The sequence below is a fragment of the Pholcus phalangioides genome, unplaced genomic scaffold, assembly GCF_987345545.1.
Source record: "Pholcus phalangioides strain wild (caught in Gottingen) unplaced genomic scaffold, Ppha-v1.0 ptg000009l_1, whole genome shotgun sequence".
Classification (NCBI taxonomy): domain Eukaryota; kingdom Metazoa; phylum Arthropoda; class Arachnida; order Araneae; family Pholcidae; genus Pholcus; species Pholcus phalangioides.
The window spans coordinates 44,410,618-44,432,899 of NW_028301602.1; the positions used below are offsets into that span (position 1 = coordinate 44,410,618).

At 38.0% G+C, this 22,282-nt stretch overlaps 2 protein-coding genes across 4 annotated transcripts in view; one reads left to right on the top strand and one right to left on the bottom strand.

The window, feature by feature from the left end:
- Positions 1 to 810: 810 nt before the first annotated feature.
- Snx3 (sorting nexin 3) lies at positions 811 to 12,450 on the bottom strand. Of its 2 annotated transcripts, XM_089236299.1 has the most exons (5): positions 12,323 to 12,450; positions 12,009 to 12,177; positions 8,643 to 8,738; positions 4,491 to 4,615; positions 811 to 1,744 (listed from the first exon to the last, which is right to left on the bottom strand). In XM_089236299.1, exons 2-5 carry the CDS (start codon positions 12,135 to 12,137, stop codon positions 1,639 to 1,641), a joined length of 456 nt encoding a protein of 151 aa, XP_089092425.1. In that variant the 5' UTR covers positions 12,138 to 12,177; positions 12,323 to 12,450; the 3' UTR covers positions 811 to 1,638. The 2 variants fall into 2 exon arrangements, with proteins under 2 accessions (XP_089092425.1, XP_089092424.1); XM_089236298.1 differs by lacking the exon at positions 12,323 to 12,450 and having other exon boundaries at positions 12,009 to 12,316.
- A 3,700-nt stretch (positions 12,451 to 16,150) lies between these two features.
- Positions 16,151 to 22,282, top strand: part of LOC149083150 (regulator of G protein signaling 11-like) — a 58,786-nt gene continuing 52,654 nt past the window's right edge. The window contains exon 1 of one of the 2 annotated variants that reach the window (XM_089236300.1): positions 16,151 to 16,356. The gene's annotated coding sequence lies outside the window, so the exon portion shown is untranslated. The remainder of the gene's footprint in view (positions 16,357 to 22,282) is intronic. The other variant, XR_016193219.1, reaches the window with a different exon arrangement.

A 22,282-nucleotide genomic window follows, 5' to 3' on the forward strand; every position in this document is an offset into this window, starting at 1 on the left:
TGAGATTTTCGAAAATTTGCCTGGTAGGGCCTCAGAAAAATCATTTGGCCCGGGGGCCCATGATGCTCTTAAGACGGCCCTGATCACATTTGCTCCTCAAAACTGTAAAACAGTTTATATATAAAATCAATATCAATTGATCACTCTAACCTGCGTTTTCACGATACGAGTCTATTATCACCACACCCTTAGGTAAACGCTAGGTTTTACCGTGACATATGTAAATATGACAAAATTAAATGTAAGCCTTATGTATCAAAGGTTTGAAAAAAAAATACCTTATAAAGGAACAGTTCAAGTAACGAAAGTTACACTGGGGAAGTGCATTTTCCGACTAAAGTTTTTGAAACATTAGGGACTGTTCAAGCTAAATTTGATTTCTGCATAGAGCTTCCAATTTAAACAAATTATCTTTGTCGAAAATCAGACATTTTTCCCAAGTTGGTCTTTTAATGTACTTTTCCCTACCCCTCCCCCCCCCCGGGCTTTAATACAATAAATTAAATAATAAGAGCTCTGAAAAGATAAAAATTTCAATTTTTTCTTTTGAAATCTATAAACTTTCTTAATATTGTAATTTTAATTCATACTATTAATAAATGTCATATTACTTTATGATTTTTACAATATTGCACATTGAAACTAACAGCACTTTGCTTAAGTTGTCACTCCACTTTTTATCATAATTTTTCCAATAACATGAGGTGACGACTTATCGAGGTTTTACTGTAATTGAATTCATAAGAGAACTATCTTGACAATTTCTACATCTTGATCAATCGAAGTTCAAGAAATCTCAAAATCACCAAATTAACATTTTTTAGATTTTATTGCAGAAATTTGTACAGACCATATAAGAACTGTCAAACAAAACCACATTCTTTTCTTTACAAAATAAAATGTTTCAAACGACCAACATAAAAAGAAAATCACAAGACAAAATTTGTGAATATCGGTAGACAGTGATATATGAAACACCAAATACCAAACTATTAGTCTATAGGAAGATATTTAAAAAAAATTAACCCATAAATATACCAAGAGTCAATTATAATGCATGTAAGAGACCTGATCGAGAATAAGAATCAAAACAATGCCATTGTTAAAGAAAGGGGGGGGGGAAAAGGTTAAAATTTCAATGAAAATTCATGCTAGTTGATCAAAAATAAAATTAAACAACTTTTTTTTTCTTACTTTAAAAAAATAGAATCAAGTTCATTTACTCCTTCCCAATATTCACAATGAATCTATATGAACAAAAATTACTTGATAAATCATCCATAAAATCTTATCACTCAGCAGCAAGAAAAAAAAATCCATTAGAAACATTGTAAAGGTGATTCACGTAATGAGTTAGGATCTCAACGTTAACGTCAAGTTTTATGAGAAATCATTCACGAATAATAATTTAATGACGCAATATATATATAATAACGATTTGAGATTTTACAACATAATTCCAGCATTTATGAATCATACATAAATCAGTGAACTCTACGACACATTAAGAGAGGAGGAAGAGGCACAAAGAAAAGGAAAGGGGAAACAAAAATTGTTTTTTTTTGTAAGTTTTCCGTATCAACCATTTATTATAGCGATGGAAAGTTTTTTTTCTTCACCAACACAGTGCTAACTTGTTCATGTGTTACGGATTTTGCCGGGAACATAATTTTTATCAATCACAGGATCTTGAAGAAACATATGCAAGCATCGTTCATTTTGGGCAAGAGGATGTCCAGCAACCCTGCAACAACACCAAAAAGAATAATTACAAAATAACAAGAGGTAGGTAGGCTACACATTGAATGCATGTGATGAGGTTATTCTTCAATATGTAACACAATTTTTTTTTAAAAATTTAGTTCTACTTACCAGCTGAGATATTTAGTTTATGTCTAGACCTTCATTTAATAATGTTTTTAACGTTTATTTTGTTACTACAGAGTATGTAATTTTTACATTCTCAGATGGCTATAGCTTTAAAAACCATCAGAAATCTGTGAACTTTAGAAACATCTTAATGAAGGGATGGGAAATAAATTGATTTTGCCTTCCACCACTAGAGGGAATTATTCACGCAAACTTTAAAGTTCACCAGGGGGGTTTTCTAAGTATGCTGTGCAAAGGCTTTTAGAAGCAACTCTTTGTTAAACTGCTCTGGGGAGCCGCAATAAGTGTTGATTAGGGAAAGGGGTGCCGCGAGTGGGAAAAGTTTGAGAACCCCTGGAGTACACTAATTTTTCTTTTCAAATACAGTCAGACTCGTTAAAAATGAAGTTATATGTGTGAAAATTTGTAATATCCACGTTTTTCCCTCATGTACTGTGAATTTTACATTGCTTATCTATGCTATTTCGATTGCATATGAACACCCACTTCAATGAATGAAAGATAAAGTACAATTATATATCCCCAAAGAATCTAGCCTCAGACATGGCAACATTGGCATGAAGTCTCTCAGTAGTGATGAATGCTGAGCTTTGCCATTGGGGGGGGGGGGGGGGGGGAGACCCTCCTCCCAAGAAAACAGTAATAAAATAAATTAAAAATTTTAATTAAAATTTTTCATTTAAATACACCTCATAGGTACTGGAACCTAGGGGCTCAGGCTACATGTGCCCTTCCCCCAAACAAGTTTCCGAGGTTGCAAAGTCACTAAGTAATTCATAATTATTCAATACAATCCCACCTTGCATACACCCTTGTGGGTCATATATGGACGTCTGGCAACTCTAGATCTGTCTGAGATAGGGGTAACCCCCCCCCCCCCGCAGGTTCTGTATTGTCCCTGAGCAGAATATAATTTATATCAGTCTTTCCATGCAGAATAGAAAAATCACATCTACATTACTGTTCGTGAAACATATTTCCTTTCTTGGATGCTAATGCTATCAGTGACTGATAATCTTGGGTATATGAACTCAGACATATTTAATCAAAAGAAACTATTAAAAACCTTAAAATACAAGGCCTGCTGATGGAAAAACTTGGTGTTCACGGCATGGCCATTAATGGAATACAATAATGATTACACTGGAATTTCCGCAACCAAGGTCATCCCCCTCATGAATGATTGCTGATAAATGCTAAGTAAACAAATTCACGTCTTTGCCAGTTGCTTAAATGCAATCACCAATATTTTTTTTTATGGCTGCTCAATGGAAATGACCATGGGCTGTCCTCTATGGGTGTTTTCCTAAAGGATGATGGCAGTCATTGACGTCACGACAACGTGAAAGCTCGTGGAAAATATAATTTTCTACCAAGATCCGGAGAAATTTTAACAAATCCGGAAAGCAGAAAGAAGGGTTAAAAATCTGGAGTCTCCCGCCTAAATCCAGAGAGTTGGTAGGTCTGTGAACATTTTTCTGGGGCAGGGCATGAAGAATCAAAGAAAAATTTAGGTGCCAGCAAAATTTGCGGAGCCAAACATGTTTTTTTAATGGGAAAAATAATCAATTTTTTTTCCTTCAAATTTCCGGGACTTCCCATCACCCCTTCATAGCATGGGAAGGGGCCATCTCTCCGCACGTTGGAAAGCACATCACGAAATCTGAAATTTATGTCGTCTTTACACTGATTTAAAGATTGTAATGTAGAAAATTTTAGGCGCTGATAGATTTTTTTAATTGACCTGCCGCCTGGGATTTGTCAGACCCTGCTCTGGAGAATTTCTAATGAACTGATACATGTTGGAATGTGTGTTTTGAGTTTGTCTTACCCAGGATTTGACAAATCACAAAAAGATCTAAGCACCAGAACAATTTTTAGTGCCAAACATTTTTTTCCATGAAAAGAGGTAAAAAATATTTCGATTTTTCCAGGATATACCTTACTGTACTGATAGATGCATTAAATATGTATTCCAAAAATTTTGTATTGTCTTCAGATTCCACAATTTAGTAACTACATATAAAAAAGTTTAGGCATCAATACTAATCTATTCATTGGCCTGAGCCCAAATGTATTTATGTTATCAGTATTATGTGTGTTGTGTTCTATTGGTGCTACCACGACACTTTGAAAAAGTGATAAATGACTGAATTTAAGTGTTATGTAAGTATTGTATTCAAGGTCTGCTTTTAGCTTTCTGCAGACACTTTTTTAAAATGGGTGACCAGCTCGTATTCATGCTTCGATGGTTTTCTGTGAGGTTTTCAACAACTTTATAATAAGGTTTTACTGTAATTCATTAATAAATTAATGCACCTGCTCTTTTATAAATACTAGTGAACCAGTCAAGTATGCAACACTAATTAGAAGGCTCCGAGTTTGGCACACAAAGGAGGCCCTCGTCAAGGAAGGACTTTGGCGACCCTCGTAACTAAGGTTAAGATGTTCATCAAATGAATACACATTTAAATTTCAGAGACCTCAGCAATTAACCTGGGCAAGCACTTGCACATGTAGAAATCAGGCCCTAAGAGATCTGGAAATAGACATAACAGAATTATTTTTCCTTGAACGCAATAAATTGGTCAAATTCTTACTTGTTTATAAATTCTTCTAACCCTCTTTTCCTCTCCTCGATGAAATCTTCATCAAAAATCCCATCGTCTGATCGTAAAGGCAGCTGACGTTTCCAGGCTTTCCCAGGGAGGGGAGGAACAACAATCTGTGAACATAATTATGACCAAAGTTATGGAGAGAAAAAAATAAATACGAATATAAAGCGGTATGTTGTGTATACAGTTGACCTTGCTTATAACATTTTTCAACTTAGTAAGACATTTTCATACGGTCTCAACTAATTCTCATTAAGATTTCCTGTTTAAAACATTTTCCCACTTATGTTTTTTTTCATGACAGTTTCTTGAAAAACATTATAAGCAGGATCGGCTGCACATACACAACAACCAGTTTTCAAATTCATAGTAAAAAATAAAAATTTAGGTAAAATATTTTTTGCCAAAAGCAATCACTTTAAAGCTATTGTTTCAGAGCTTTATTCCCTTTTCAAGGATATTCTCAATGATATTCTTTGGAGCTCAAATACTCTTTATAGTACAATTGAACTAAACAAAATTCTTACAAATCGGGCAGTAGGAGCATCAAATACATTCATTCGTGTTTTAATACACAATAAAAAATATGCAAAATTATTGTCCCATGTCATTCAATTAGTAATCATTAAAACTCTTGTGTTCTGTTCTCAAGCTCTTAAAATATTTAAATGAATTCATCATGTGGGGATGAACTTGTTGGGCAAACTTAAGTTAGCATTATACTTGACATGAACAGTGCACAATATATAATTCCACACAAAGTATGTAAAAATCAATATACAGGGTGATTATATAATTAAAGCTCTCGTGTGTGTGTGTGTGTGCTTGCTCTCTGCATAGTTTCTCCACAATAACTGCTTATCCGAATACAGCCAAATTTTTAGGGTATCTTAATGAGACCATGGGAGATTTATAAAATGAAAGAAAATAGTTGAATTTTCGACCACCAGAAGAAAAGGTGGCACTTTTTATTGAATTTTCTTTTTTCCCATGCACCATGTAGCGAATATATCAAGTTCCAATAGAATACTTCCTCCAGAACAGGTGCTACAATAGGTCGTAGTAGTGTCAGTATACTGATGGGTGCTACATTAGTCTGAGCATTGTCGGTATATTGAAACTACTCAGAGCTATGCAGCGCCTGTTCTGGTAGACGTATTCCATTGAACCTTGGTATATAAACTATATGGCCCATGGAAAAAGAAAATTCAATAAAAACATCACTTTTTCAAATGGTGGTTAAAAAAGTTTAATTTTTCTATTTCATAAATATCTCCCATGATCTCATTAAGATATCCTAAATATTTGACAGTATTCGGATAAGCAGTTTGAGGAAAAACTACTGAAACTACAGTCAATGAGAACTTAAATTATAATCACCCTATACATTAAATCAGGTTTCACGCATTTTGGTGCGGCAGCTTTGGAGTTTCTATACATCGTACCTGCTCTCTCCCTATTTTTATCCAAGCGGTCTTTGTAGAATTACACTGTATGAAAATAGTGTAGTGTATTAAAGTTGTCCTACTCAGCAGGACAGGTTAGCGTAGTTAACCGAGTAATTTTAAAAAATTTGGAAATTGTCAATTGTAGTGACTTCAATATTTGCTTGATGAAAATTATCAGTGCTTCTGAAGCGAATGAACTGTCTGGATTGCAGGGGTACATTGATTGAATTTCTCACAGAGGCAGTTGAACTTTTCTTCCGATAATCATGTCTACCAAGGCTGTAGGAGAATCAAAACCTGAGGTCTTTCTAAAATTAGAATAGCTCTAGTCTACTGCCACTGGGCAATTCACTAAAGTTTTAGTCTTTCATGGGCAAGTTGTGCCAGAAAAAAAATGTGTGAAATAATGTTGCGTATACGTGGGCATATCTAGTGTTGTGTAAAGTTAGTACTGCCATCGATGTTTTAAATTGTGAGTGGAACAAATCACTGTCAATCTTGGAGAATTAGAATAAGACTTTCACATGGATCAGAATTCCTCACAAAAACCGTAGGCCTACACCAGGGCTCGACAAATCTCAGGCGACACAGGTCACCATGACATCTAAAAATACTAAAATTGCATCTGAAGTTTTCTATGTGCAATTATTAAATACAAGTCTGAGGACAACACAAGAATTTACGAATTTATATCAGCATGTCTCTCCACTTTTCCAAGTCCTGGAAAAGTAAAAAAATGGGCCAGTTTAGAATGGATGTAGCATCGCTGCCAACATGTGTGGGAAGAGAAAGCCCCGCCCTTAGAGCGGTGATTGATGTGCACACTCAACGCGCCACTACATGATTATTCAAGTCACAACGCAGTTTCTCATCCTGTACATATGTTGTGTAAATAAAGTCAGTCCCTTCACGTACGATGAAATGCATGTCTGTCTTGAATTCAACTCAAGCAACCATCTCGTACTTGCAACAGGACCAATGAAGAATATTTTAGACTATTTTTCTCAAAAAAAGATGTTTAGCTCTTTAAAAAAGTTTGGGTGGTGCCTAATTTTTTTTTTTCTTTCGAATTTGTCAAACTCGCTATACACAGATAAAAGGGATTGTTGGGGGAAAAAAAAAGAATTTTTCATTTAAAAAAGATTGTAGGGATTTTCATCTTTTAGAAAGATGCGACATTGTGAATTAACACAAAGACTGAATGAATGAAAGCCAGAGCTTTGCCACTGGACTTATCCCATTGCAGAGATCTCTTCCAGCCCAGTTTCATGGCAAAGTCTGGTACTTCATTTTGCGTCAAAAAAGAAAAACCATACATAATTTTTACAACATATTTTCCCCAGACTATTGGGTACTGTCACGTTAACAGAAAGACTGCAATTGTTGCCCAATGGAAGGTTAGACTACTGGTCATTACTCAGTCAAATCAGTATCGTGCCAACAAAAAAATTACCAAGCCAAAAAAAGACAAACCTGTTCAAAACAGGACACATGGTCAAAGTCGTTCTGTAGATTGATTTGCCTCACACCAAATTAGGCGTTTGTGATTTGGCACAATGGTGACAATATACATGTCACATACGGGAGGGGGGGGGGGAACAGAGGAAAATCTTTTCCAGGGAAATTCTTGAGTAATAATTTTTTTAAATTAGGATTTTTTTTTCCCAATGGTTAAAATTTGAGAGATGGAGTAGAAATATAACTAGTCAGCTAATGAAAGTGTAGTGATTGAATATTTGTACTGCTATAAGGTCTGTTGCTCCCTATGAGAGACTTTAACAAGGAGATTTGCTCCCATTCCCACGAGATCGACTGAAGTTAGAAAACCAACATCGATGCATACCAAGTCAGATGTCGAACCAGGATCTATTTTACTTTTACTCTGCTCACTAACTCCGGTCATATCACTATACAGGAATTTACTGCAGATCAAGTTGAGTCAGAAACTTTTTTCTCAAGAGAAAATTATGTTATACTTCTGTCCGCATCTTGGACGAAGGTGACTTTTAGTGAGGGCATATTGAGACAACATGTATCATGGTCACCTCTGATCAGATAGGGATCCCGCCAACCTAACAGTTGCCTTCAAGGTGGTAGACAAACATCTTGCCACTATGCCAACTAGCACTCCCATTATAACGACCGGTACATAAGTGATATTTGTACTGTTGTAGATCTGTTGCCCTCTGTGGCAAGCCGTTTTAACAAGGAGATTGGCTCACATTCATGTCTCACAGTTGAGAAACACTGGAAACCAACTTCAGCAAACCATCACTATGCTGCTGATGGGGTTTGAACCCAGGTCATTATGATGCAAGTCCGTCACAATGACAGTGGCTATTACCAGGGTATGGTTTCTCCCCTCCAAAAAAAATCACTATGGATGATGATCTAAGGATTTTGATGGAAACCGAATTCCACGTTTCATGAGAAACCACTGGCACACTAAGCCAATGACTGGTTTCATTAATATATATTTTGACAGAATATGTTCCTTGACTTTTATCAAATACTTACATATTTTTCCCTGACTTAACAAATATTTTATACTTTCCCTGACCCGATTTTTCCTCACTTTCCAGGTCCCTAGAAATCCTGTATTTGAATAGCTTTTAACAAAAAAAAACAAACTAACATCAAGCAAAATAGTTTGTAACAATAATTGTTTTAGATTTTCTATCAAACAGACCTTGCTGTCTCGTTCTAGCTCATTTCTCAGCCACTCGAAATCACTATAGCGTCGCCTGACGCTCGAATCTTTCAGTTTGAATACAGGCAAATTTGTCTGGAATGAAAGACAAGAATTTAGATTTTAACAAAATCACAATTTTAAAAAAGACAAACTTTGATGGGAAATAAAATTGAAACTAAGTTGACAAAACAAACTAGGATTCAGCTTTTGAGACTTTTCGTTTTTTGCAGTTACATGCTGGTCTTGTTTTTGAGGCGAATCCCTCCCAAGAGCCCTAGAATATGTTAAAATAGTCCCCCTAAATAAAATACAGGACTTCAGCAACCGCTCCAAAGCAAAAATTGTTTTACAAATAGGACAGGGCTCAGTTTACACAACATGTAATTGGATTATCAGCATTAATTTTTAGCGGCGCAGCATAAGAGATCAAAGTCAAATAGACTAAATGTATTTTAGTCCCTAATTTTAACTCTCTACAGTTTCACACCTCAAACCTATGAGTCTGGCCCTGCCCATATTAAATATTATACCGATTGCTTCTACCACCGCCTCCGTCTTTCAAACACTATTGCCTAGTAAGGATATTGCTCACTATTGGAGACAATACTATAACAAGCATAAAAACTTGTGTTCGATCCATGGGCAAAGCCAATCTGAATGATAGTAAATTAGAATTTACTATCATTCCCATATTGCTCTATGTAAATATTAGGTTTGAGTCATCCTCTCTCCAAGGCTTGACAAATAAAAAAGAAAATTGGTAAATTCCCAATTGTGAATACACAGTATACCGCTACTCAACAATTTTTTTAGTCACCAGACCCGATTTGCTGCTATTAGGTGGCAATGCACTGGGTTACCAATAGAATGATGGAACTGTGGTTTCTAGCTTCATATAAGCTTAATAACTAACTTTAGCACATATGAGAATATGGTAAGTATTTAAATTTGCGAATAATTTCCAAGTATACTTTATTCATATATGTTTATTTTTTAATCATGGACATTGGATTCAAAATATTTTATATGTAATTTAACACACAAATGGTGGCATCAGATCTGTGAGCTCTAACAAAACTGATCATACAAATCAAATACATATCATATTTGGGTAAAATAAAATAACGCAGATGTATTAACATAAAATTATGCTCCAGTGCATGAAATAAGGAAGGCAAGAGGACCTGGGGTCGAGTCCGAGGAGACAAGATGACTTTTCTGAGCTCACATCAGCATAATAACCAGAAAATCTGTTCCCTCCCCCATTCTCAGAGCTGAACACCCATGTCAACACACTGAAACGGCAGCTCCCATATGCACACATAAGAGGGCACTTGGGGCAATTAGCACTAGAAAACACAGCCACTCACAGGAAATGCCGGGAAGTTAATTGAGAAATGTATTGTTTTTTTTAAACTGAAAGATAAGGTACGAGAATGGCACAACTTCGGATGCAGCCCCACAACCGCATGGATCATTGGCTGGACCAGCGTTATTCCTTGTGCGCGTAATTCCCATACTACATTCTGTTACTGTGCAGAATGGTTGACAGGAAAAAGGATAACAAAGTTTTTCAGTGTTATTCATGATCACCTTCAACATTAGGATATAACAGAGGTTCTACTGTATTTCTGCCATCAATGAAAACCAGTATATTAGTAGTGCGCCCGAGTGACGTGATGGTAAGATGTTCATCTACCACTGGAGGTTGCTGTCACGGTCCTGGGTTTTAACCCGAGGGAGGACATAGATAAGATATTTTCCCTAACGAACTTAAGGCAACCTTCATTCCCAACCCTGTATTTGTAATAATAAAAACTGAACAGTTTGGTGGGGAAGGGCAAGGGGGAATTGAGATACACCAGCCTTTTAACAGTACGATAAAAACCATATACATGCAATATCAGGTAACACTCCTTTCTTTCAAAGCTAGCATAATTCCAATCTATTGCCATGGACAATTTACTGCAGAGTTATGCCAGAAGTGAGTGCATATATTGTACAGTAAGTGTGAATTTTTAATGCTACCATCTATGTCTCAAATTGTGAATGAAGAGTGGAGATTGAATATTTAACATTACAGGCTTGTTGCTCCAAGACAAGACATTAATGGGAAGATTGCTCACATTCACGCTTGCTTCGTGAGCCATTATTTTCCACTCAACACACCTGAATTACATTTGTTAATTCAGAAAAAAATGGAATTTTTTCATAAGAGCCCCAGTAATTAATATTATTTCACTAAGCAGGCTTAAAGCACTAGCAGAGGAAGAAGGCAGTATAACCCAGTTGGAATAGCCAAACACAGAAAATAAACATTTCTAAGTGTCGCATTTAAAGACTTTCTGAAGAGTATCTAAAGTACATGCCACCCATACATTGCTTTTACGAAACTAGTTTTTTTTTATTTTTTAAATGCATCAACACTTGCTGGGGTACAAAACAGCACCATAACACCAGTTACAAACAGAATTCTCACAATACCAGTTAGGCCATCATTCAAGTCGAGTCCCGTTTGGCATATATGTAAAATTTGACGACGATAGATCTAAAAAATTGTAGATTTATATAGAGAATATACACACACAGAAAATCAGTTTTATATACATACAGTAGATTAACCAGAAAATTGGGTAACCACACATTTTCCAGGGCTGCAACACCAGAGCAAGCCAACACCTATAGCAGAAAGCCTCCGCACAAAGCTTTGACGTCACTGAAGTCGCCCAATTCACCTATAGCCATTAGATACAGCAGGCTGATGTGTGAGCCAGATATTTCTTTTTCTACAATATATCCAATGACTATAGGTGAAATGGACGACTTCAGTGACATCACGCGGAAGCTTTCTGCCATATACAGTGCTGGGCAAGCACACATTTTGACGCTGTTGCACTTCTAATACAGAAGTTGAATGACAAATTCAACGCCCCTTCTAGTCCAGCACCCCAGACCTGCCTACTCACCCCTCCACTAGCACCCTCATTTCACTTCTAATAATAGGCCACATCTCCATAACTGAGCACAAGCTTTCCAGTAGATGTTTTTTAAACTACAATCAAATGAACTATATATACATTTGTATCTCTAGAACAGGGCCATATTTGAATGTTACAGTAATTGTTGGGGGGGAAGGCGAGATAAACGTAATTATACCGCCCCCTCCATTGTAAAGCTGTGATTTTTATAAACGGCTGTTTTGCAGCTTTCCCCCCCCCCCCCCATCAGATTGGAGTTCCGGTCCTACATTGGAGCCAACATAAAAGTCTGTGCACTTTCATTACCAATTAGTGGGGGCACTTAATGCACTGCGGCCCTTTTGAGCCAGCAAGTAAGAGTAAAATGACAGAGCAATATACAAACCCGTAAGCGGACTTCGTAGTCGGTGTACCTTTTCCTCGCAACACCGTGAGTAATTGGATTTATAACGTCAATTTCTAACGAATTGGCTGGCGCCGCATAAGCGTCATCGAGAGTTTGTTTCTTCGCCATCAATCTCCTCGTCGCATCCTGGGTAAGCCCTTCACTCGAACTATCCATTTCATCAAACAAAAACAAAAAATAATAATACAACTTTAATTAACTACAGTTTCAATTAAAAACAAAAAAAAAAGCACGGAAAACGGCAATATTTGCTGGTGAAATTTTAACAAACTGCAAAAATAATTTTTCCGTACTGGGGGCGGATGACGGAAATATCCTTGACGGTCACGGTTTCTGCTGCTTCCCAGAGCCTCGCCTGCCGAAACGCCAACAACCAGTTGAATGCGAAATTCACGACTTCGGATCAGAAATTGACTCTTGGACCTTACCGGTTACGACCAATCAGATAACCTGATACATTACGATGTATGAAGATTCTACGGTGAACGGAACACGTGATATGATCCTGCGATAGCGAACCCCCCGGCAGCTGAGTGTTTGGCTTGATAGCGTTTGCTTGCTGTCGTTTGGATTCAAATCCCATCTTGAAAACAATTGTGTGTGTCTGGTAGTTCAAAATCATAATCTTATATTGTACATTTTGATCAGATACGAAGCAGCATCGAGAAGTGACCCTAGTATAATGGTCACACAAATGACCGGTCGAAGTCGGTAGATGGTGAGAATACTGATGACAATGTTGCCAGACGATGGCGATACTACACAAATTAACGCTCTTATTACCTGCCACGAGATAAAACGTGGATCCCGGACTCCTTTTTATCGAATGATCCGTATTAAAGAATCAACATTGACGTAGAATTCTATCTTGTTGAAACATGACGAATTTAATAATTTAATTTTAAAATTGAAGTTGGATTTGTGCTGCCATCTTTTCATTTAGAAATGCACTTCTTAATTTGATAATCGATTCGCTTACAGAGTTTCAATTTTTTGTCAATAGGTGACAGCAGGAGACCTATAATTTGATCAATTTCGATTAACTCATTTTTTTAACTGGCGCAAAGATTTCTTGAAACAAATTTTTATACGAAATAAACTAAAGGATTTTTATGACCTAAAAACAAACAGAATGCTCCATAAAAAATGCATTTATGGACTTGAAAAATATGCTTTTATAAACAAACTGATCATATTTCCTTGAGGAAAATATTACAAAATTACAAAAAATTGCTAATTATTGTCAAAAATGAATCCATTTTTCTACTGCTACTGGTGAGCAACATGCCTATGGCAGACTCTAATATTCGGACAATTAATAAATAGCAAAATAACGGTCAACTAAGGTTTACCATTGACAGTTATTTTGCTATATATTTACATTCGTTCATCGGTGACTTCCGTAAGGCTTTGCAGTTTTTTGAAATCACTTCATTCGCATTTAAACTCCCTGAGAGAAGCTAGGGGCTCTTAACCTATAGAGAATCTGCAATCGCTAAAATGTGTCTGAGATGGTTCGTAGATCTTCGCAAGAGGTTCCTATAAAGTAGAGATGCACAACCTCCCGTCCGCGGAAAAAAATGTGGCCCGCCGAGGACCTCCATCCGGCCCGCAAAAAATGTTCCGAACTTAGAGATGAAACATCCCTTATATCTCTTCTAAGGGTGATTGCCCTCTCCGTTCAGTTCAAAAATTTTTATTATTTACATGGACAGGAGAATGCAGGTAGATATTCGTCACTTCCAATCGATCACCATACACCCCCGTTCGAGGATCCTTTATCAACTTATGATGGGGAGGGGGCACTTGAAAAGTCTGGCCTGATGCCCACCAAAGGTCCAAGTCTAGGTGCCCTACTCCAGGATGTGGGGCCATGTTAAAGGGCCCCTTATTTTCGTATGGACGAATGTTTTTGTCACCAGTATTCGCAAAAGATTGGTTTTACTGTACGTTCACAAGTGATTATGGCACAGAATTATATAGCGTGAAAAAAATAATAACACGCTATAATTCATATAAATATGAATTTATAGCGAGGAGAAACCAAAAATGATGAGAATCATCCCGAGCCTCAGAGCTAGAACCCTGTCAGCTCTACCCCTGTGCGGGCCATGGGAAGGGGTTCTTGGTATTCTTGGTGTTTTACCGAGGGAGCTAGGGCCAGCTTAAAAGCATCATGGGCCCTTGGGCCAAGTGTTTTTTTTTTGAGCCCCGGTAAATTCTACATTTCAACCAGATCTCATTTTTGTGAGGCTCATCTTCTCTTGAGGCTCCCCCGAGCAGCGCCAAGGTGATCCCGTGCATTAAGACGGTACTGGGGAGGGTGAGATCTTGTGCTATACAAATAAAAACTACTATCCTTCCAGAGCTTTCAATCCAAACGGTGCTATAGGTTGGTATTAGATTTTCCATCAGCCTCGTGAGCAGAGGTGCCGCGAGATATGCGAAACTCTGGTCTCATCCCGAAGAGTGTCAAAATCATTAAAATTTTATAATGCCTCAAAGCTGTGGTTCCCGAAGGGTGTGCCGCGAGATATCTTGTGAGAATACATTTATATTCAAAGGGGAAAAACACTGTGATTCCTGAAAATTATGTCACAGAACTTTAGGATGCTACAAGCAGGACTGCAACAAGGGAGGAGTAGGTAGATCTGGTAACAATGTTATGTAGGAGGTCATGGTCTGGTGCCCCGGGAGTTGAAATAGAGAGTGCGCTTCATTCACCCTTTACTTGTTTCTTTTACACTACGCGAGGGCGTCGAAACGGTTTCTTGCCGCGGATGACAAAGTATGCAGGATATTTTAAAATTTCCAAGGGTGCCACGAAGGTAAAAAGTTTGGGAATCCCTGGCCTCTGAGTCAGCTCACAGCCGACTCACCATGTATAGGCGGAGATAGACATGAAAGGCTGTGGGGGGGGGGCACGATAATGAAAGCTGAGGGGGTCATGATGATGATGCCAATTCATATATTTGTGGTATTTAAAAAAAGAAATGCGTAGTGTATTTATATTAAGATATAGACACGTAGACACTCAGCAGAGCAATTCCATAACATCAAGAATAATGAGAATTTATTTAAAGTGGTGAGAGCAGATGAGAGCTGCTGCCACCCTTTGCAAAAGACAAACCTCAACTGATGCGAGTACATGGGCTTCTTCTATACACTCCCACGCAGACAGCGTGACCCCCAGACAGCATGACCTATATTTACATTACCATTCTCAAGCACATTCCAAGAATCCGAAAACATGGGGGGTACACCAGCACCTAGTACATGAGGGAACGTTTCTTTCTACGTAGAAATACAACATATATATACATATCATTGGATCAGTCGGCTCCATCAGTGACACTGGTGCCCCCCCCCCCCTCCGGTGTTTCTGCCCATGTGGCCGTGGTCCGCTCTTCTTTGAATGAGTTTCATTTGAAATGATCCACTATCAAGAATTTCTTATCCAATGGCCAATTAACTAAGGTGAAAACTACGGTTTTATGTTGTGATCAAAACTCAGTTAGAAAGAAGGGGGGGGGGGAAAGCATAATTTATTTTCAATAAGGGTAGGCTGACCATATTTCTTCGAGAGAAATACGGGACATATGGATTCCAAATACGGAAAAATACGGGACATTGCTGAATATCGCCAAAAACGACGCCAAAACCAAACAAAGTTGCCAAATATTGTTGAAATTGCGAAAAATCACAATGGCGGGAAATGATGCATTACTACAAATTGCAGTGGATTAAAATGTATTCCACGAAAAAAAAAAACGTTCACCAAGGCAAATTTGAGTGATTAATACTCTCATAACAGTTGTAATTATCATAAAATAATTTATGAGTTGAAGAATAATGTCAATCTTTGATTTTAATAAAGAATAAAAATTCAAGTATGCTTCGTGTAAAATACGGGAAAAACCGGGACACTTTTGCCAAAAAGTCGGGACGGTGAAAAAAAACAGAAAATACCAGGACTGTCCCGGGAAATACGGGACGTATAGTCACTTTAAATAAGGGGAAGATTATAAACACACGTTTTATGAAACGATTTCTAACCTGGCAACAGCTCCAGTGGCTGTTCCGTTTGAAGCTGCCACTCCCCCAGTTTGTATTAAGAGAGAGAGAGAGGGAAGGAAAGGAAAAGAGGGAGCAGGAAGAGAAGAGAAGCAAAGAGAGAGCGGAGAAGCAAGTCAGACTATCGCCGCGCACTCTCGTCGCAGACGACACAAGTGACCCGGGAATAAAGTAGCAGCTGTATCAAAAAGAAGGAGCAGCTCAAAGATCGCATTTAACTACGGAAAAAAAGATATCTCTGCTCGTGCTTCCCGTAAGTCCTTGACAGCTGTTTACTCGTATTTAGTACCAGTCTTTTGTACACGTATGTTGTTGTTGTTGTTTTTTCGCTTCCCGTCGAATTTTTTGCTATTGATCGAAATATCGCTTTAAAACTGACATTTCCCGCACAGCTTTTCCAACGATCTCAACCTTATGGTTGTAAGTTGGCTTCTTTGCAGCTTTCGTGTGTCGTGCGGGTCAGCCAGCCAAGGACTGGCTCTTCGCTCTTCGATTTTTTTTTCCCTTTTATTACTGTCCGCCGTGTATCACAGCAAGTTATAATACCGTATTTTTCCAGTTCTTTAAAAACATTTTTTTTTAAATCTCCATTTTAATATAACGATGCGTGACACTTTTATTTTATCGATTATATTTAAACTTGTGAAACATATTTGTGTTATGTAAGTTTTTTCGCGATAACCGCCACTGTTTGGTGAACGGGTTTGTATTGATACGAAAAAAAAGAGAAGAATTTGTTTATATGAAAATGATCGGTGCACACATTCGTAGAGTTTTATCTAATTAATGTGACCGTTTTTTTATGTGCATCGATTGCAAAGGTTCTCGTCCTTCTTGAGCCGCGAGCACTGTCTATAGTCAGATGCGTATTTATGAGGGTGGGTGGGGGCTTAGCTTAAGGCGGAAAGTTCGGAGATTTAAAGAATGAGTGGGTCAAGAAAATTATTAGAATGGGAAGAGAAGGGTGGTTAAAAAAAAGTTTTATAGCCCGCAAGCGTTGAAACCTTAAGTCCATCTCTGCCTAGAGAGCGAGGGACTGTAGGTCACTGAGTGACCACACGAGTAACCTATACAGGGTTTGCAAGCATGTAAGTGAACAGAAGAGTATGCAAACACATAAGGGATCATAAAAAGAGTGATCAAGAGAGCAAAGAACTAGTCAGTGAGTGGCCAAAAAAGTAACCTAGAAAGTGTCTAAACGTGAGAGTGACGTAGAGATAAAAGGACCAGGTCAGTGAGTGACCAAAATAGTGATCCAGTGTGTGGTAAGCATGCGAATGGCCAAACGAGTGAGGGACCGGGTAGAGTATGCAAGAGCATGGAAGCACACGAGGGATCAGAAGAGTGACCAAGAGAGCAAAGAATCAATCAGTGAAAGAACAAAAAGTGGCCTAGAGGACGAGGGACCAAGTCAGCAAGTGCCATAAGAAGTAAACAGAGAGTTTCTGAGCGTGAGTGTGACCTAGAGATCAAGGGATCAGGTCAATGATCGACCAAAACAGTGTGTAAGCACGCGAATGACCAAAAAATGTGGCCTGGAGAGCAAGGGACTAGGTCAGTGAGTGACCAAAATAGTAATCTAAGAAGTGTCTGAGCATGGGAGGGACCTAGAAAGTAATTGACTAAGTCAGTGAGTAACCAGAAGAGTGACCTAGAGCGTGTGCAAGCATTTAAATGACCAAAACTGTGAGTGACCTAGAGACAGAGGTGTATTTACCAGGGTGGGGACCAAGCGGGTTATAGCGCAGAGCTGCAAATTTTGGCCAAAAGTGAATGGAAGAAGGGCGACAAAACCATAAATACGCCTCTGTCTGTAGTCAGCATCGGAAAAAAAGCACCTGCCTACATGTTAACTGACACACGTTTAAAACTTGGAGCGCCATTAAAGCGGATTCTTGAAGGCAACTTCAACAGAATGGTTTAATTAAGGCCTCTGTCGAAGAACTTGAGAGCACTAAATCAGGCACAAGCATCGAGAGCACTCCTGGGTGCTTCAGCGAGTACCATAGTGCTCATTAGCAACAGGCTGAAGATTTTTGTCTTGGACCGCAATGATTTCCAAACCGTGATTTTGCCGAGGAGAACGGTCAGGGGTGCCGCATGATAGCATTTCGGGAATAAAATTATAGGGACTGTGATTCCCAGCCAATATGTCATGATTATCTAGGGTGCTGCTGTTCAAGTGATTCGAGATCCGGCATTGGTGCGGGAGAATTTCAAAATTCTCTAGGCTAGGGTGTCACGTAGGTATAATGAAATTGAGAGAATCTCCCTGGTCTCTCTATGTTTCTAGGCATAGGTTCTTGGAGAGAGAAATTGGAAATCCTTTTTCTGTTGCTAACGCAGTGAAGAAGAAATACAGTAAAAGTCCGATACAACGAGTACGGATTATAACGAGAATCCCGTTATAACGAATGATTTGCAAGTGATTTTCAAATAGCTAATGTTAAAGATACAAAAAATATTCGATCAGAGCAAGTTCAAAATGTGGAAGCATTCACTATATAGCTTCCAAAAAATTCTCGAAAATGTATTAGTTTCTCCTTCTCTCACTAAGAATCGAACGCTATCACTCCTATCATGGCACATGCCATAGGCGTGGGAATCTGGACGTTGAGGCCATTTGAGGTCCCCCCCCCCCCCGCCCAATAAATTTTGTAAGAGGGCTGAACCCTCCAATAATTTTTGAAAAAACAATGTAATACACCTTCTCTTCTGCGTACGTGTTTGAGGAGTCCTGTATATACGGGACGGCCAGCAAGTCTCAGCCCCCCCTCAATGTTTTGTTCATGTCGGCGCCTCTGGCACATGCTCCTCGTAAAAATTACTCAGAGGTACTTCTAACAAAGAATGGTCACAGAAAAGTCAAATTGCTTTAACCCCTTCTTCCTATTTTTGGGTTTCCCTACACAGGTGTTATGTAATGATTTTATATTCGGCTTTTGTCTCTCCCAGTGGCTAGAAGACTACGAGGTCAGAAGCTTAAAAGAAGTGACAGTCCTGGAAGTTAGCAGCAATACAATAATTGAGAATTTTAATTGATTGATTGACTGATTAAATCACTTTAATAACGAAACTCTGTGCAAAGCTGTCAAATCAAAAGCTGTGGGACCAAAAATCAATTTCACGATTAGAGCAGGGATGGAAAAATTTTTTAGGTGCCAAAAAATTTTTTTTACCCAAAGGAAAAGTTCCAAAATAATGCTTCTTTTGACTTTTTCAGGGCATGCTGACCCTAATCTCAGATATGCTGCAATAAATTCCATACATTTTGTGCTTCTCTCAGCTCATGGGCGGAGATACGGGGGGGGGACAATTTTCCCCCTAGAGTTGAAGGTAAAGCCGACTGATTTCTTAATGCATTTCCGTGTAATGAACTGACATCATCATGCTCCCCCCAACAATCATCGTCACCCCCAGACTTTCAAGTCTATCTCCGCCTATGTCTCAGCCTGCACTTCAGTAAATACACAAAGATTTTAGGTGTCAATACCAGTACTTCAGTCGCCATGGTGACCTGGCACCTGGGATTTGTCCAGCCTTGGACTAGAGGTCTGATCATTCGTTAGAACGAAATTTTCTAAAATACGTTTTAATGCAGATAAAACAGCAATTTTTCAGCTACAATTTCTTAACCTGACAGAGCAAAAATTTGAAATTCGCTTATAAAATCTGTTATAACAATAATTTTCCTCGTGGTTGTTAACTGTCGTTATAACGGATTTTTTCTTTTGTGTGTGAAGGGAAGAGGAGCATTTTCGAAGCCCGTTCATGGACTAGAGATCTCCGCTTAGCTTTTGCGGTTGAGCATCGAGGCGTTAAAATTTTTTTCAATCTCTCCATTAAAAGGTTCCCAGTTTCATTGCTTTCTGATGGATAGTTATAGCGGAAGACAGCCCAAAACAAGCCAACCCTGTACAACTGAATATACTGAAGTTTTATATCAGTGGTTCTGAAAGCATGTGTCGCGGTTCCTAGGAGCGTCACCGACCTATGTATGGGAGCTTCACGGAAAGTTTGACTATTTATGTGTGCCCATGGCCCCCCACACAGGGTTGGTAAAAAAACCAAAAAACCAGGGTTTTTTGGTTTAAACCGTTTTTTTGTTTTAAATATAACATTAAAAACAATGAAATTTCTGAAAAATCATTCAAACTTCCAATAATTAACTAAAATAAAATGTTTATTAATGTAATTAACACTATTCCCATGCTAATTAATCAATAAATATTTATTAAATTTTAACAAAAACGATATTTTGCAATTTAATTATTTTTTGCTTAACTCAATGGATTACTGTGTGTTTGAAAATTCTTTTAATGTTATTATTAATCATATAATATATAAAGGTTTTTCTCCAGTTACTTTCAGTATGCTTAATTAGGAAGCTATTTTGCAAAAAGTAATAAAAATTAGGTGAATATAATGTATTTAATGAAGCATAAATAATGCAGATTAATTAGCAATGATTTACGATATACAGGGTGATTATAACTAAGGTTCTGATTTCAAAACGCTGTAAAAAAAAAACGATTGTCAGAATGACTTGAAAATTGACATGAATATTCCTGAAAAAATTCAATTTTATTTGATAAAGGGGAAAAAATACTTAAAAATGTAAAATGAATGACATCATCCAACATGTGGGAAATTTGCTCGCAGAATGGCAACGATAGCCAGTCATGGCAGAATGATACCTTAATTATAGCATTTCACGATTTCATAATTCATGGGAAACATCACATAAAACGAAGTAATTGAACAAATAACTACAACTTACTTAAGAAATGTTAAATATGTTGCCCACCACGTGTTCTGGCTATGAGGTTTAAAGCACAAAAATTCTTGTTCAACAACAGAATCGGAGGAGTATGCCATGGTCATAATGTGGAGGTGCTTGCAATTCAGCTTTATTAACCCAAACGCACCCCCCCCCCTCCCGGTTAATATTCCTGAGGAACTTCTAACATATAAGGAATGTGCTGGAGATTGCAATTCACCAATGTTTGCAATCTGACCACTGTTTATAACATTCTGAGGTACCCCCACAGCCAGAAGTTGCAAGGGTTAAGGTGCATCCTGTCAAAATGGGTCTTCAGCAGCTGCTTTGCTGGTATTGCAATGTGCATCTTGATAGAAGTTCTATCCACACACTGATGCTGTGGAAGTGCCGAAATGAGGTTGCACAAAATAGATTATACTGCTGGCCAAGTACAGCACCATCTACTTGCACATTTTGCACTTTTTTCTTTTGCGAAAGAAACTTCCATTGTTCCAGGAGTATCCGTGCAAATTTTCAAGTCATTCTGATCAGTACTTATTGTACAGTTTTGGAATCAAAACTTAAATTATAATCACCCTGTATATAGCTGATTATCTATATATATAAAATTGATTTGATAGCGTTAAAATTGGCAGGCCCGTCATTTAAGGGGGGGGGTGCCCCCCGGCTTTTGAAAATACACTAAAAATGGTACATATATATATACACACACAAATATATATATATATATATACATTGAGTACATGTGCTTTGCCCCCCCCCCCTCGGAAAAAGTTGAAATGACGGCCCTGAAAATTGGTTTAGTTGTCGCCTTGATAAAATGAATGAAATAGCGGGAGTCGAAATTTCAAAGATTATGGGTAATATAGTCGTATTCATACGTAGTTCATATGTTTCGTAACAACGTGTTTTCCTTTAATCACGAGCGCGGGTCATGATGCTATTAACATTGTTAATAACCTTGAAATTGAATTTCCCCGTTGATCGATAGCTGAAGAAAATTGAGTGCGTGAGTTATGCTGTCAAGTTCTTTGAATCTCTCGATATAATAGAGGAGGGTCCTATAAGGAATGCGTAATATAAAAGATAAATAAAGTAGAAATGGGGGGGGGGGGGAGAGCTCTCTATCATAAGATTTTATGGATCGTTTCGATATTCGCTTGTATTTTTTTTTTTTTCCTCCTTCTCCTTCGAGTCCTTTGTGTCCTTATATGAAATATTCACGGGTAAACGATTTCCTTGAGCTACCTTTCATTGCTTATCTATCGATCGACGCGTACGCACCAAATAACATCCAGCTTTTTCTTTTCTCGTGTCCCCCCCACCCCTTCCTCCACCCCAAGAAAAAGAAGTGAAGAAATCTGAAGTTCCCGAGAGTAGATTTGTTGTGATTTCT

What these genes read in the sequence shown, in the direction of transcription:
- Snx3 (XM_089236298.1), bottom strand. Translation starts at nt 12,185, where the DNA reads ATGGATAGTTCGAGTGAAGGGCTTACCCAGGATGCGACGAGGAGATTG. An exon ending in ACTACGAAGTCCGCTTACGG is followed by an intron (nt 8,739 to 12,008) that starts GTTTGTATATTG and finishes CTTTCATTCCAG; the next exon opens with ACAAATTTGCCTGTATTCAA. An exon ending in TTAGAAGAATTTATAAACAA is followed by an intron (nt 1,745 to 4,490) that starts GTAAGAATTTGA and finishes GTGTTGTTGCAG; the next exon opens with GGTTGCTGGACATCCTCTTG.